Raw genomic sequence first — 14,962 nt, 5'->3', positions numbered from 1 at the left:
CGTGTTTAGACCGTGACTGATGCTCCGTGTTGTTGTCGGACGGGTTTCTGTACAGTCTAGCTTGTCCCGTGTCTATAGAGTGGGAGGGGGGCGTGTTGTCAACATGATGGGACAGACACAGAGCACGGGACGTCCCAGCTCGGACCTGGCGGCGTTCAGAGAACATTTCGCCAAGGCGCAGAACATCGTGGTGCTGTCCGGGGCGGGGATCAGCGCAGAGAGCGGGGTGCCAACCTTCAGGGGAGCCGGGGGGTTCTGGAGGAGGTGGCAAGCTCAGGTGGGTAACGTTAACTTATACATGACTGTGTTAAACACATTAGACTCTTAGAGAAAGTAGTAACCGGAGGGTTGACTCTATCTGGAACGGGATCCAACCCGCGCCGCTCAGCGCACCAACCGATTCGGCCAAAAGTTCCAGGATCCATTGCCTTGGGCGGGTAGTTCAAAGTGACCCCTATATACTCGTTGTTACACATGTAGAACTTCTTCCGTTAATTACTAACTCACACACTCACTCATGCACTCACTCACTCACTCACTCACTCACTCACTCACTCACTCACTCACTCACTCACTCACTCACTCACTCACACTCGCTCACTCACTCACTCAGACAAACACACACGCACACAAACACACACACACAAACACACAAACAGGCACACACACAAACACACACACACAAGCACACACACACAAACACACACAAACACACACACACACACACACAAACAAACACACACACACATACTGACACACACAAACACACACAGGACTGAATTAAAAGTTATCCTCAGGAATAAGGACACCAGGACAAATTGAAATTTGTCTCTATCACTCTAGGATCTGGCTACTCCAGAAGCATTTCGAGCCAACCCATCTCTGGTGTGGGAGTTCTACCACTACAGGAGGGAGGTCATGCTGACCAAACTGCCCAACGCCGGACACATGGCCATCGCTGAGTGTGAGGAGAGACTGGTCAAGCAGGGACGCAGCCTGGTGGTCATCACACAGAACATAGATGAGCTGCATAAACGGGCCGGCTCCAAAAACATCATTGAACTTCACGGTAGACTTCAACGAAATTTCTTTTCATGTGAAGATAAGGCCACAGCAAGTAATTTCTATGGATGATATCAGTGCGCACATTAATTTTCGCCTGATTTTGAAAAAAAAAAAAAATTTTGTTGCCTTTTGACTAGTGATGCATACCTAAGCTCAATTTTAGGTTCAGGTCCGGATTCAAGTCCAGACTCCAGAGTATTAGGTTCAGTTCCGGATGGACTTGTAAGTCCGGACCTAAACCCATGTGGCGTATATAAAACTGCATGTTGGCAACCTTGCAATGTTGTGTGGGTGAAACTTTGGCCACATAACATGGAGGCCGGAACTTGACGATGCCCGATGGCAATGTTGTCTTCATTTTGCAGCAAAGATTTTGCAATCTACGGAAGGTTTTAGGTGGTTTGGAAAGAAAAGGGGTATGTGAAATGGTCTTTTATAGTAATAAGTCCGGACTCGGTTCTTGACTTTTAGTTTTTTTTGGACTTGAACCTAAACATTTCTACAAGTCCGTATCCAAGTCCAATGAACCGGTATGCATCACTACTTCTGACAGTGGTCAACATGCCAAAAATGGGCAAGGATGTCTGTTTTTATTATGTAACGCACCAGCTTCTGTATCTGTACTAGAAGTAGCGAGTAGTGAAAGTTGTGGGAAAAATATGAACAATGTTAGCCTTTGTATTTGAAGGCTATTCAGGGCTCGAAATACTGTGCACCCAAAATTGAAGCTGTGCACTGGTGCACCCAAATATTTTTGTAGGTATTTTTGTACATATTAAATAATAGTACGCATATTCTTGGCATCTATTCTAAGCGTCAATTTCAAAAAATAATTAAATCTTTGTTGAGGTACTAGTTTAAGATTTTGAAGTTAGCTCCCATTTCAGATTCAAGCTTAGAAGAGGAGCATTAAGATCTGTAATTATGTTTTGTTTTATATGGTGCACCATCCCAAAAAAAATGTTTTATGCACCTAATTTTTAGGTTGGGTGCACCTATTCCCAAAAGTGAATTTCGAGCCCTGCTATTTAAAGATGAACATTAACAATTATTATACAATTAAGATACATTTTGTTAGCCAGTGTCCTCACTATGACGAGTATGAGATGGAAAGAAACAGATTATTTCAGACAGTTACAACAATTTCTCCATCATCTCGTCATTTAGAAGATCACCAAAAGACTACGTTCCTACTAAGATCACAAAACCCATTAATTATGCAGAATGTGAGACTATTCATTATCCACTGCCTTCAAAGAAGAAGTCGAACCCCATAATAGCTAGCGTAGTAGTAGATGTAGAAGTTTTTTTTCCAGACAGCTGTTACCTGTCTCCTGTTACTGTATTGCAACTAGTATCATACTTGATTGTACAAGCAATTAGCCTTCGGGCATGATTTTGCAAATAAAGTTTCAGATTAACATGTGTGCCCCCCCCCCCCCCACAGGTAACCTGTTCCGTACAAGATGTACTCGATGTGGGCATGTGGAAGAGAACAGGAAGAGTCCCATTGTTCTGTCATTGGCTGGGAAGGGGTAAGGACTTTCCTTTTCTCCAGACTATGCATGGTAAGGCCACACCGACTTAATTTGGATGACATCCGCGCGCACATTGATTTTCGGCTGACGTGTCCTGAATAAAAAAAAAAGATCACGTCCACCGAGGTTCTAGCCTGGCTCTAGGCCTGGGTAGTCCATGGTAGTTATCGACAATACGGAGCCGGTGGTAACTATGGAGGATGGCACCTGGCATGCTACCAACGGTCCACGACTCAAGAACTCAGTACATACGTACAGTGCCGATTCATAATTTCTGCAAAATTCCGGCTTGTCGTATACGTCGCTATAAGTACTGCCGAAAATTCACAATACGAGAATTTTATTCCTGTGGTTTAGTAGTAGCATTTTTATGTTGGCAGGATTTTTTTTTATTCGCCCGCGCGCACTAGTTTGGGGGTCTTCAGAGGATGTCATCCATAGAATTAAGTCGGTGTGGCCTAATTAAACAGAAAAATGTATATCTGGTTGCAATTGGCATTAGGCCACACCAAGTAATCTATATGTGTGACGTCCGCTGGAGACCCTGAAATTTGTTTGCAGACTTTAATTGTTGTGCATACATGTAGATCCCAAGCTGTTTCTTTCATTTGTCATTTTTTCATTTTCCACAAATCTGGCATTTCCACACTCACAGTGCCCCTGATCCTGATGCGCAGGATGCCAGGATACCTGAAGAAGATCTCCCCAGGTCAGTACTTAATATTAAGAAAGAAACACCTGTACCCTGCTTAAAGACCAAATGACACCAGAAAAAGTCTGTAAAATACATACAAATATTGGATTGGTACATAAAATATAGTCACTTGAAGTTTGTTCCAATCATGAGAAGTTGAGCTTGTACGGCCTTCTAAAAGTGGATTTTTGGAAACACTCATTAGACTAGCAAGCTTCCCAATCACCCTCCTTGGGCATCTCTTTTTGCATTCTCTATGTTTTATTTTTGCAATTCTGTGTTTGTTTCTGAGCCACATATTATACCTGCATATTATACAACAATTGTACGAATTGGTCTCAAAAGAAGAAGTCAAATTCAGCAAAACTAGTACCATGTACGTTACATGTATGCTGAAGATCTAGAATGTAGTATAATGTTATAGACATAGTCTCTTGTGTAATTGTATCATAGTATTTTTTTCGTACATGTTGTAAGTACCTGCAATAAGCCCTCAGGCATGTACATTGTATTTCGCAATAAACTTGTATAATGTAGCTTTGCTTTGATAGATGTTGTGTTCCAGATGTGACCATGGTGGTTGTGGTGGTCTGCTCAGGCCACATGTGGTGTGGTTTGGGGAGTCTCTGGACCCTGATGTACTGACCAGGACTGACCAGGAGCTGGACAAGTGTGACCTGTGTCTAGTGGTAATCAGTTATGGTTATTTTCTTTGTTGGACTGGGCTTTAAATACTTTTTTTATACTTACAGCAAACAAGACTGAGTGAGAGAGAGAGAGAGAGAGAGTGAGTGAGTGAGTGGGTGGGTGGGTGCGTGAGTGTGTGAGTGAGTGAGTGAGTGAGTGAGTGAGTGAGTGAGTAAGTGAGTGAGTGAGTGAGTGAGTGAGTGAGTGAGTGAGTGAGTGAGTGAGAGTGAGTGAGTGAGTGAGTGGGTGGGTGAGTGCGTGAGTGAGTGAGTGAGTGAGTGAGTGAGTGAGTGAGTGAGTGAGTGAGTGAGTGTGAGTGAGTGAGTGAGTGAGTGAGACTGAGTGAGTGCGTGAGTGAGTGAGATTGAGTGAGTGAGTGAGAGGGTGAGTGAGTGAGTGAGACTGAATGAGTGCGTGAGTGAGTGTGAGTGAGTGAGTGAGTGAGTGAGTGAGTGAGAGTGAGTGAGTGAGTGAGTGAGTGAGTGAGTGAGTGAGTGAGTGAGTGAGTGAGTGAGTGAGTGAGTGAGTGAATGAGAGTGAGTGAGTACTAGTGAGTGAGTGAGAGTGGGTGAAGTCTGCCATCCCTGATTTTTTTCTTCAGGTGGGGACATTGTAGTGTAGTATGCTGCCATGCTGGGGTGAAGTCTGCCATCCCTGACTGTTTGTACCCTGTACAGGTGGGGACGTCCTCAGTAGTGTACCCTGCAGCTATGTATGCTCCCATGCTGGCCAGTAGAGGCATTCCTGTGGCAGAGTTTAACATAGAGGAGACTCCAGCTACACATCAGCTAGGGTTAGTCTACAGTACATTTTGTTCCTATTCTTCTCTTTTACTTAGTCCAATAGTTGCATGTGCAGGGCTCGAAATACTGGGTGCATGTGCACCTTAGTGCACCCAAATTTGGAACTGAGCACCCAATTTTTTTATGTGGGTGCACCAGTGCACCTAAATATATTTTTAGGTTTTTTTGTACATATCAAATGTATAGTAGGCAGTTAATATAAGATATTCTTGACATCTAAGTGTCAGAAAAAAAAAAAATCTTTGTTGTAGTACTTGTTTTTAAAAGATTTTAAATTTAGCCCTCATTTCAAATGTAAGCTCAGAGGACGGCCAGTAAGATCTGTACTTAGGTTTGTTTCATATGGTGCACCCCCCAAAAAAAATTATGTGCACCTAATTTTATAGGTTGGGTGCACCAGTGCGTCCTACATATATTCCCCAAAAAATGAATTTCAAGCCCTAATGACTGTTCACTAGCAGATAGCTCATGAATTTGGTCTCCTATACACTAGCCAAACACTACAACAAACAGTAAATAATATTTGATATTGATATGTCAATATCAAATACTGGTATGTCAATACTATTATCTAGGAAGAATTGGAGATGAGAAATGCTCATAGGATGTATAGACTTATAATACAACAAAAAGAGAGCAGAAATTCAATATGTTATTAGCCTGATACAACTCATGTCCCCCTACATGTACTTCATACACCTAAGCATTTTATATTATTTTCTAACAGTTGGACAAACATTTGATTATGAGACATACCTAATAGTATTCTTACCCTTTAACCATTACTGAGAAACAAGAAGAAGCCAATTTTACTTACTAGCAGTAATTACTTGGCACTATGTAAATATGTATATGTTATCTGTATTCAATTCTTTTGTTGTGACCTGTACTTAACCCAGTGGTTATGCGTATTTATTTGTTCATTCAATATCAGACAGATTTCCTTGTTGCTTTTTCTTTTGTTTTGGTGCCCTGAAATTATAATATGGATGCATTTAAGTCTACTAGATAAAGTCTTGTTCATTTTCTTCCCCCAGGTTCCATTTCCACGGTCCATCAGGAGAGTGGCTGCCTAAGGCACTGGCACCTCACCAGGACGAAAAAAACACCTAACACTTCACTGAGCTGCTGTACATGGATTTAGCTTAGCCTGACTAAGGCCACGGCAAGTAATGTTTATGGATGACATCAGCGCGCGCATTAACTTTTGCCTGATTTTGAAAAAAAATTGTTGCCCTCTGACAGTGGTCAACATGACGAAAATGGGCAAAGATGTCTGTTGCTATATGTAGGAATATGGATGGCGAGAGGAGAGGAGACAAGACAAGAAAAGGCTCTGATTTAATGCTTTGTTTTTTTACTTTGATGCAGTGATACAACCACATGCATGTGATGCTAGCTGTGTATATATGATGCTCCCACTGAATCAAAACCATTTGTACAATGATTGAGTCCAAATTTTAAGATGTAGGAACCTTGTATGTATTTAAATAAAGTAACAACGATCTCAACAAAAACTCGATGGCCTATCGCCCATGGTAGTACATTATGTATTTGAATTCTGTTTGATTAAGAATTAACAGAGCAGTTCAAAGGTAAACATTATGCATTTGCTTTGCAAATGTTTTCTATAGTTACAAATCTAGCTTTCGTCCGCTCAGCGTCGCTATCTTTGCTTGTGCGGAATTAGGATTGTTTTTCTTGTCTATTGTCGATTTCTATTCCTTGCCATCTGACTCATTATTATATATAAATTTCACGTAGTTGATGTTTTGTTGTTGCCCGTCCGTTGTTTTACTTGGTTGTTGCTAATGCAAATATTGTCTGTTTAAATAATCAGCATTCGTCTGTTAGTTTGCACGGGTCCTGTGTAACGTCTATAGAAAATTGGTGTCATCAATTTTCACAGGTCTGTTGTCTCGTCTGTTGTTACTAGTATTTCAGTCCCGCGTATAACTAGGTCAGTAGTAGTAGGTGTCTGAAATGAGAGGACAGTGTGTTTTGGGTGCCTACCAAGATCAGGGCATAATATGGTCTTCGCCTGGCCCAAGTGTAGGGCCGCCGATACCTTTTTCCATCCCAAATTGCTCCAAATTCTCGGGGGTGGGTGACAAAGTACTCAGTGATTTGGTTGCCGCATTCCTTCTATTGTTGGGAGCGAACCAAAGCTAACAAGGCTGACCTCCGGACTATACTGCCCGGCCAATTTGATTACGTCTGGTAGCCACCGAAAGATCTGCTTGGCGATTAACATTACATATTGTTCGTCCCTCATTGTCGAGGATGACCAATGAAATGGCCTGGGCTGATTACATTACGTTTATGTTGATTGCATTTCGTACCCACTAACCGTAATCGTAACCGATTTTTTAAAAGTTATTGTATATAGTAACTTAAAAAAATCGGTTTAGCTCTATAACATCTACATAGGCCACACCGACGTTCTCTATCTCTCTCTCTCTCTCTCTCTCTCTCTCTCTCTCTCTCTCAAAAANCTCTCAAAAAAAAATACACGTCCACCGAGGCTCTGGCCTGGCTCTAGGCCTGGGTAGTCCATGGTAGTTAGCGACAATACGGAGCCGGGCACCCAGGCTACTGAAGCTCCACGACTGCAGAACTCATACGTACAGTGCCGATTCATTAATTCCGCAAAAGGCCGGCTTGACATATACGTCGCTATGTACTGCCGCAATTCACACCACCAGCTTTGTATTCCTGTGGTTTAGTAGCATTTTTATTTTTGGCCGGAATTTTTTTTATTCGCCTGCGCGCACTACTTTAGGGGTCTGCAGAGGATGTCATCCATAAAATTTAGTCGGTGTGGCCATGCATGTTGAAAAAAAAGAACATGATACATTGTTTGCATTTTAAAAGTTCTACAATATACGGTAGGGCAGAGGGCTGCTGCTGTAGCACCTCGTGCTGTAATGAGGTCAAATTTGCTTTTGTTGTCTTGTTGACCGGCCTGTCACTTATGTGAGGGAGCCAGTTGTGTTAGACAATTGATTTGCAGAGTTGCACTATTTGCCCCATAGCGACTGCATGTGTTTGTGGCTTTGTTTGAACACTGATGTCATCTACATGTACTAAGTAAATAATCAGGTCACGTGATGAGAAGAGCCCGGGAAAGTTGTGTGACGTTTGTGCTATTTATAGCGATGACGTACTTATATCTACAGCGGTGTGCTATACATATTTCTGAATACCTTATTCTGATTTTTCAATGGCTTATACAGAAAAATATATATACTTCGTAAAAATTATCTGTGCCTTAGTGTTTTTCCATGTTGCCCCAAGGCTAATTCGAAGGCTACATACAATAATTGTAGCCTCCACCAGGCCTTTCTACGGGAATACGGATCGCAGAATTCGGCAAAAAAGAGAGTAAAATTGGCCAAAGGAGTCCGGCCGCAGGGAGGTAGTTTCTTTCCCTCCGAAGGCCAATCAAACTTACAAGGCGGCCAACCCCTCCTGGCAAATATTCTTTTATATAGCCAGCGTAGTTAGTCTGGTAGAGACTGCAATAAGTAATTGCACCCGATGCAATTTAAGGGTGGCGAAAGAAAGATTCTGGATGAGAAAATATATCTGATTTTGACATTTACTGCCATTTCGTAGCATATTTCCGACATCATTTCATTCTTGGAAGAACTTGGGGAAAAGGCTATGCAAGATCTTCTTGGTGTCCAACCACAGTGTTTTGTACAACCAACATATACATGTAGCTAGAACCGGCTGTGATAACGAATAAAAAAGGTTTTTCCGTCAGAGACATTGCAATTTCACCACACAGATATCAGTGCCTATGGAATAGCGTCGATTTAACCTTTAGGTGAACTTTGATGTCAACGTTTAAGTCTATTTTCTAGTAATTCTTTGAATGTATTAAAATGCATTAACAGAATTACCAGAAAATTGACTTTAACAATTTAGTTTAGCCGCCCCGAGAGTGCATTGGCCCTAAAGAAGTAGCCTCATCATTTTATACTATATTTTTCTTAATATTCCAACATCTAATCACCAGACGTGGCGGCACACTCAAGTTTTTTCAACTTATATTAATGCCGCCACCAACACAGGGGACAATACAATACTCATTTCCACCTGAGCGAAGTAAGGAAAGTCGTGTTAAGTGCCTTTCCCAAGGGCACAAGATCGGTGGCATGTCAGGACTCGAACCCTGGACCTCTTGATTCGAGTCGAGCATTCTGCGCTACGCCACACGACCCCACTACATTGTAAGATGCACATACTGTAGTCTCAGAGACAGGAGTTAAATTTCTTAGGTTGTTGAAAGAGTATTTAGGGCAAAGGGCAAATGCACTGCACGACACATTGATAAAGGGCGAACATATCACATCACAGGCAAACAAAACAGACTGCGCGCTTTTTGCTTTTGAAAAGAAAAATGAGAATACGACCAAAGAATGAATAAGCAGGCATTTTTAGTAGAAGCATGGAGTTAAAGGCATCCAATGCGATTTTAGGGCAGCAAAACTGAAAATATTCTGAATACGGCAATCTTTGTGATATTGACACATACTTCTTCACATTAGTAAATTTAAATCAGTATTTCATACTTTGGGCATTTAAAACTGCAGAAACAAGCCCCAAAATGAGTCCTTTATTTTCTGGGCGGTACCCTAAAAATCAGCCCAGGGCCCTTCCAGTAACCATTTTCCGTCGGAATTTGGGGAATTTTTGCTCCGCGAGGGTCAGTGTACACTGGGATAGTGCGGTTTCAACTCACTATGTAGATAAATGACAAGAATATTGGATTTGCAATATCGTGTTAAGAGACTTTTTCTACCTCCATGGTATAAGTCAGTAACAGTGGGAAATTTGGGCCAGTGTTAGATCTGAATTTGAACCGACTAAAACGAGAATCAGTCATCGAAATTTAAGATCTAAATATTTTTTAACCTGCCTCTATATTAGTGAGAGAGCCAAAGTCGCTTGAATTGTCCAATTGTCACTGCCAATTTTACGGTAACGTTGTTCATTTTCACGACAAAACGTTCAACGAAAGAACGTTGAAATAACAACTCAAACTTAACTAGCCCTCAACCCTGGTTATTTTTTCTAGCTTGTTCTCTTGTTTTCTCAGTATCGAGGCATACTAGTATTCCACATAACATTATTACCGTCAGAAAAATGTAGGAATAGTCTCGTCGCCTATTCTCGCGAGAGTTGCGGGCGAGACTTTCCAAATATGGGGGCGTAGCTATGGCGACGTAAATATTTACCGGGGTTTCCCCACCTCTGAAGTGTACCGACCACGTGTGGGTTTAAGAGGGCGGGCGGGAGATGGCCTCGGCACTTTGCAATCTTGCAGACTTTCAGAAGTTTCAGTTGGAGACTTTCTTGACTGCTAGGATGAACCGAAGTTGGGAAGGCGGCTCATCACTGGACCAGTTTTGCGGCTCGCAATTCTGGGTAAGTTTTTTTAGCCATTGCATTTCAGACAGTTCTTGTTACTCTCCAAGCAGAGGTTTGGGTTTTGGGGTATTTTTAGTGTGTTCTTAGGCTTTTTTTTATCGGGATTTCTTTTTTGCACTGGAATTTTTCTTTTACCCACCAAACCAAAGAAAATCTAAAAACTCTGCTTGGAGAGTAAGTTCTTGTAAATGCTCAGTGCAATATAGTAACTTGTTGTAACAAAAAGCAGGTATTCTCATTTTAGCATCATCCTTCTCGAAAGTCCAAGCATAGTTCTTCCTTTTTTTATTTAACCAGCATGCATGGAATGGAACGCTGCGCCCTGCGTTTTTTTTCAGCCAAGCGCACTGGCTCTCCCCTACTCTTCTCAGATCTGAGATAGAATAACTAGTAGTATGTTGGGTTCCTTTGCATATGCAGAGGTTCGACGTCTGAAATTCAATGCTAACGTCCAAATATTCCATTGAAATAGTAAGTTTATAGTCATGCATAGTCTACTGTCTGTTCCGGTTGGCAAAGTTTTCAATCTCACCTAAACAGTTTGCAAAAACGTCATATAACGTGCTTTTGAGGTCTAAGGGCTGTTTTTAATTAGGCCGAGGTTTTGCAGGTTTTCCTTGGGTTGGAATGCTTTTCACGTGATCACTTGAGACCTGGGGATTTTGCTGACGTGTGCGCTATAAATAGATCAGTGACGTGGCCTAGTGATTGGTGTAGTGATTGGTTGTTGTTTGTTGTATCCATGGCACGGTGACTCATGTGTTTGTGCAGGATATCCCCGCGAATTGTCAATTAGGCCACAGCAAGTAATTTTTATGGATGACATCAGCGCGCGCATTAATTTTCGCCTCATTTTGGAAAAAAATTGTTGCCTTCTCAAAGTGGTCAATATGTTACGCCGGTAGGAATTATACACGGCAGGGGTTTCATTGCCCCCAAACAGAACTCACTTCGTACAAAACCTACCGGGGAGCATGGTTGAACTGGGCGGCAGGAAATGCCGTCAGGCCCGAAGAGAGTACGCCCAAACCACGATAGACTTACCCTGGAAGCCAAACTCGCTTTCCGGGCCGCAAGAGCCCTTTGCCCGCTGGTCTAAATTACCGCTACGGGGGAGTCTAGCCCGGGGGAGTTTGGCTGGCCCTTGCAAGGCGGAATATTCCCACGGGCTCAACCCCACCGCAGCGGTAATTTAGGTCTGCGGGCGAAGGGCTTCTGGCTGCCGAAGGAAACGGTTAGCGGCCCGTAAACTTGTCTGGCGCTAGCCTGGTATCCAGTCTGATCGTGGTCGGGGCCGAAAGAGCTCTGTTCCGCCCGCCTCACATAGGTTTCCCGGTGTGTATTTCACGAGAGATTGATTAGCCCTATCGTGTTGGGGGAAACCAAATCCCCAAGCGCATACTGTCTCTTATTAGCGTAACTCTCCTAGCGGGACGGCCTGTTGCACTGGGCGGGGGAAGCTATTAGAGCCCCCGAAGGCACAACCTGCCTGAACACCCCAACACCCCCAATCACGTAAGACTGGATACCAGGCTAAAGTTATACACGGCAGGGGTTTCATTACCCCCTAAACAGAACTTACAAAACCTATCGGGGAGCGTAGTTGAACTGGGCGGCAGGAAATGCCGTCAGTCCCGAAGAGAGTCCGCCCAAACCACGATAAGACTGGACACCCGTCTACTACTGTCCGAACCTCACCTGTATGTCCCGGGGGATTTCCGACCTAGTTATTGTAGCGGTAACCACGCGACCCGCGCGCTTTTGTTTAGTTTGTTTGTTTTATCGACGTGGACTGTACCATTATATTGTGAGGAGGGAACGAGGGAACACAAAGTAGTTACATAGAGTGTTAAACCTAAATAAAGCCGGATTCGGCTTCATATAACGCGATGAATCGTGTCCATTGTAAGGCATAACCTTAATCCCACATTACACAAAGCCGAATATGACCTCCCGAACTCCGAAAACCATGGTTAGGCCATGTTGATTTGATTATTACATCCGCGCGCGCATGAATTTTCGGCCGTTTCCAAAAAAAAAAAAGTTTTCAACCATACTGTAAATCGTACAAAACAGTTGCAAAATGAGCAAAAATATACCATAAGTTACAAAATAAATAATAAATAAAAACTATACCAATGTCGTAGCATGCCAAAATCAAACGAAAAAAGACGAAATTGTAAAGAAATGAACTTGAAGACTAGATTATTCGCCAAACCATATTCTGTGCCATTTGCTCAACCCTCATGACCACGTAGATTTCATAATGAAAATAACTTTTTTTTGCAAAACTTTTTTTATTCGCACATGCGCATCAGTTTTGGGGCTCCCGGAGGATGTCATCCATGTAATCAAATCAACATGGCCTTAGCAGGTGATCGGGAGCAAGGTCGGCTGTGGGTTAGGCCACAGCGAGTAATTTTTTATGGATGACATCAATTAGCATTAATTTTCACCCGGTTTTGGAAAAAAACAAGAGATTTTGTTTCCCTCTGACAGTGGTCAACATGCTGGAAATGGGCAAAGATGTCTGTTGCCATGCCGTAACGTGGATGGCAGATATAAACTATGAAGAGATGAGACAAGAAAGGCTCTGATTTAATTTTTTTTTTTACTTTGATGCAGTAATATGTGATGTTGGCTGTGTATATGTGATGTTCCCATTGAATCAAAACCATTGCTACAATGATTGAGTCAAAATTATAAAATGTAGGAACCTTGTTTTTCTCGGCCCGCCTTGTTTTTTTCGGCCCGTCTTGTTTTTTTCGCCAGCTCGCAATAGATTTGGAGTCTGCGGAGGATGTCATCCATAAAATTTATTTGCTGTTGCCTTAGTGGTGTTCGGCCATGGTTGGCTGATGTGCTATTCAGGAGTAGGTCAGCACGCCGCTCAGCGGAAAATTTTGCATTCTCGCCATCGATTGGTTTCAAAAGCTATTTGTTTAGGCCACACCAATTTAATTTGTTGTTTATCGGATTCACCCTGTCCATTTTTTTCTGAAAAAAATTGTAGGTTCTAAATCAACTGCAAAATGCTCATAAAAGACATATTTTGACCCCCAATGGTTGAAGAAAGTCATTTTCTTTCCAGTTGTTAAAGTTTTTCAATTGTAACAATGCAACTTTGTTTCATTATTATATAGTTCAAAATCTACTGTTTTAATTATAAACCAGCCTGGTATGTTGACTTCATGGCTCATATTGTAAGATTTCCGGCTATCATGGGGTGCCTTGGACTGTTTATTTAATTTTTATTTCGCCCTGTCGCTTCATTTTTTTCCTGAAAAAAGTCCGAGAAATAACAAATTAAATTGGTGTGGCCTTATGGGAGTTGCATGTAGGTCTTTGGTTGCTTTAATGTTTGGTTGGTTAGTTAGTTGGTTGGTTGGCTGGTTGTTTTTATTTACTGGTAGCTTCAGGGAGCTCTGTCTCGTTCGTGGTAATGAAGTGCTTGTTTTCTGTAGCTGTTCAGTTGTGCGAGTGTTTACCTATAGCCAACAGAGATAGTTGACACAGCAGCAGTTGGAAAAGTGTTAGTATCTTACATACTAAAAGTACACGTAAGAGCCTTTGTGCCATGTGCCAAAAAAATTCCATGGATGTCTGATTGAAGGCGGGCAACCAGGTTCATCGTAAGTGTAATGCAGACGCTCGTGTCCTCGACTATCAGGCCACACCAATTTAATTTTATGAATGACATCCACTGAAGACCCCCAAACTATTGCGCGCGGGCGAATACAAACAAATCCCGGCCAAAAATAAAAATAAAAATGCTACTAAACCAAAGGAATGCAAAGCAGGTATTATGAATTCGCGACAGTACATGGCGACGTATACGATAAGCCGGCTTTTTGCGGAATTTATGAATCAGCATTGTATGTATGTACAATGTACTGAGTTCTTAACCCTACCTAGACCGGGGGGGGGCTAAAAGTGCCCGCGGCAACTTTGATGTCACCTAGCGTCTGAACGGCTAGCCGTAGAACGGCCAAACTTGGTGACTTTTCCTAGAATATTGTTGGCAACAATTCTCTATCATTGGAATAAAATAGTAATTTTTTGTGTTGCCATGGCAACGGGTTTCTGACAGGCATTTTTTGCTAAAATTAGTACTTTTTGTTTCAACAATAGAATTTTATGGGTTTCATGTCAAGTTACTCATGGTTTCTAATATTAATAACATCCCATATAATTTTATGTAAATTTTATCATTAAATATGCATAATTTATGCAAATTTGATGACGTCATTGGCCAAAATCCAAGATGGCGGACCATATCATTAGAACAGGTATATACAGGTTATTTTCATTAAAATCTCATCAATACTTACATTTCTTTTTCCAAAAACGGTTTAAATGAAGGTCTTTAGTATGTTTATAATGTATTTTAGGCTTTATCATGAAAAAAAAACTATTTTTGAAAATTCAAGATTGAGGATCCAAGATGGCGGATATCTTAAATATGCATGACGTCATTTTATGACGTCACCAGTGTTGCTATGGGCAACATAAGACTAAGTACACCATAATGTTCTGTCATAAACACTTTTGGTACAGTTATGTTGAATACCATTTAGTTTTAAGGGGAAAACCTATTTAGACGGTTTTGGCCAATAAAATCACATTAATGACGTCATAATGACGTCATATTACGTCATAACGACATAAAAATTTTAGATATGATAAATTTTTACTAGTACACCATTCTCTGAAAATTTGGTGGTTCATTACGACAT

At 41.7% G+C, this 14,962-nt stretch overlaps 2 protein-coding genes across 2 annotated transcripts in view; both read left to right on the top strand.

The window, feature by feature from the left end:
- LOC109465682 (NAD-dependent protein deacylase sirtuin-5, mitochondrial-like) lies at positions 1 to 5,935 on the top strand. The gene is made up of 7 exons (XM_019763066.1): positions 1 to 277; positions 844 to 1,069; positions 2,513 to 2,600; positions 3,259 to 3,312; positions 3,863 to 3,986; positions 4,662 to 4,777; positions 5,825 to 5,935. Exons 1-7 carry the CDS (start codon positions 20 to 22, stop codon positions 5,898 to 5,900), a joined length of 942 nt encoding a protein of 313 aa, XP_019618625.1. The 5' UTR covers positions 1 to 19; the 3' UTR covers positions 5,901 to 5,935.
- Positions 5,936 to 10,163: 4,228 nt separating this feature from the next.
- LOC109465667 (multidrug resistance-associated protein 1-like) overlaps positions 10,164 to 14,962 on the top strand; it is a 37,167-nt gene continuing 32,368 nt past the window's right edge. The window contains exon 1 of the mRNA XM_019763050.1: positions 10,164 to 10,223. Coding sequence (XP_019618609.1) covers positions 10,164 to 10,223 — 60 coding nt within the window. The remainder of the gene's footprint in view (positions 10,224 to 14,962) is intronic.

Source organism: Branchiostoma belcheri, unplaced genomic scaffold (assembly GCF_001625305.1).
Source record: "Branchiostoma belcheri isolate BF01 breed outbred unplaced genomic scaffold, Haploidv18h27 scaffold156, whole genome shotgun sequence".
Taxonomy (NCBI): Eukaryota; Metazoa; Chordata; class Leptocardii; order Amphioxiformes; family Branchiostomatidae; genus Branchiostoma; species Branchiostoma belcheri.
The sequence above is the reverse complement of the archived record's forward strand: the minus strand, read 5'-3'. Positions and strand labels throughout refer to the sequence as shown.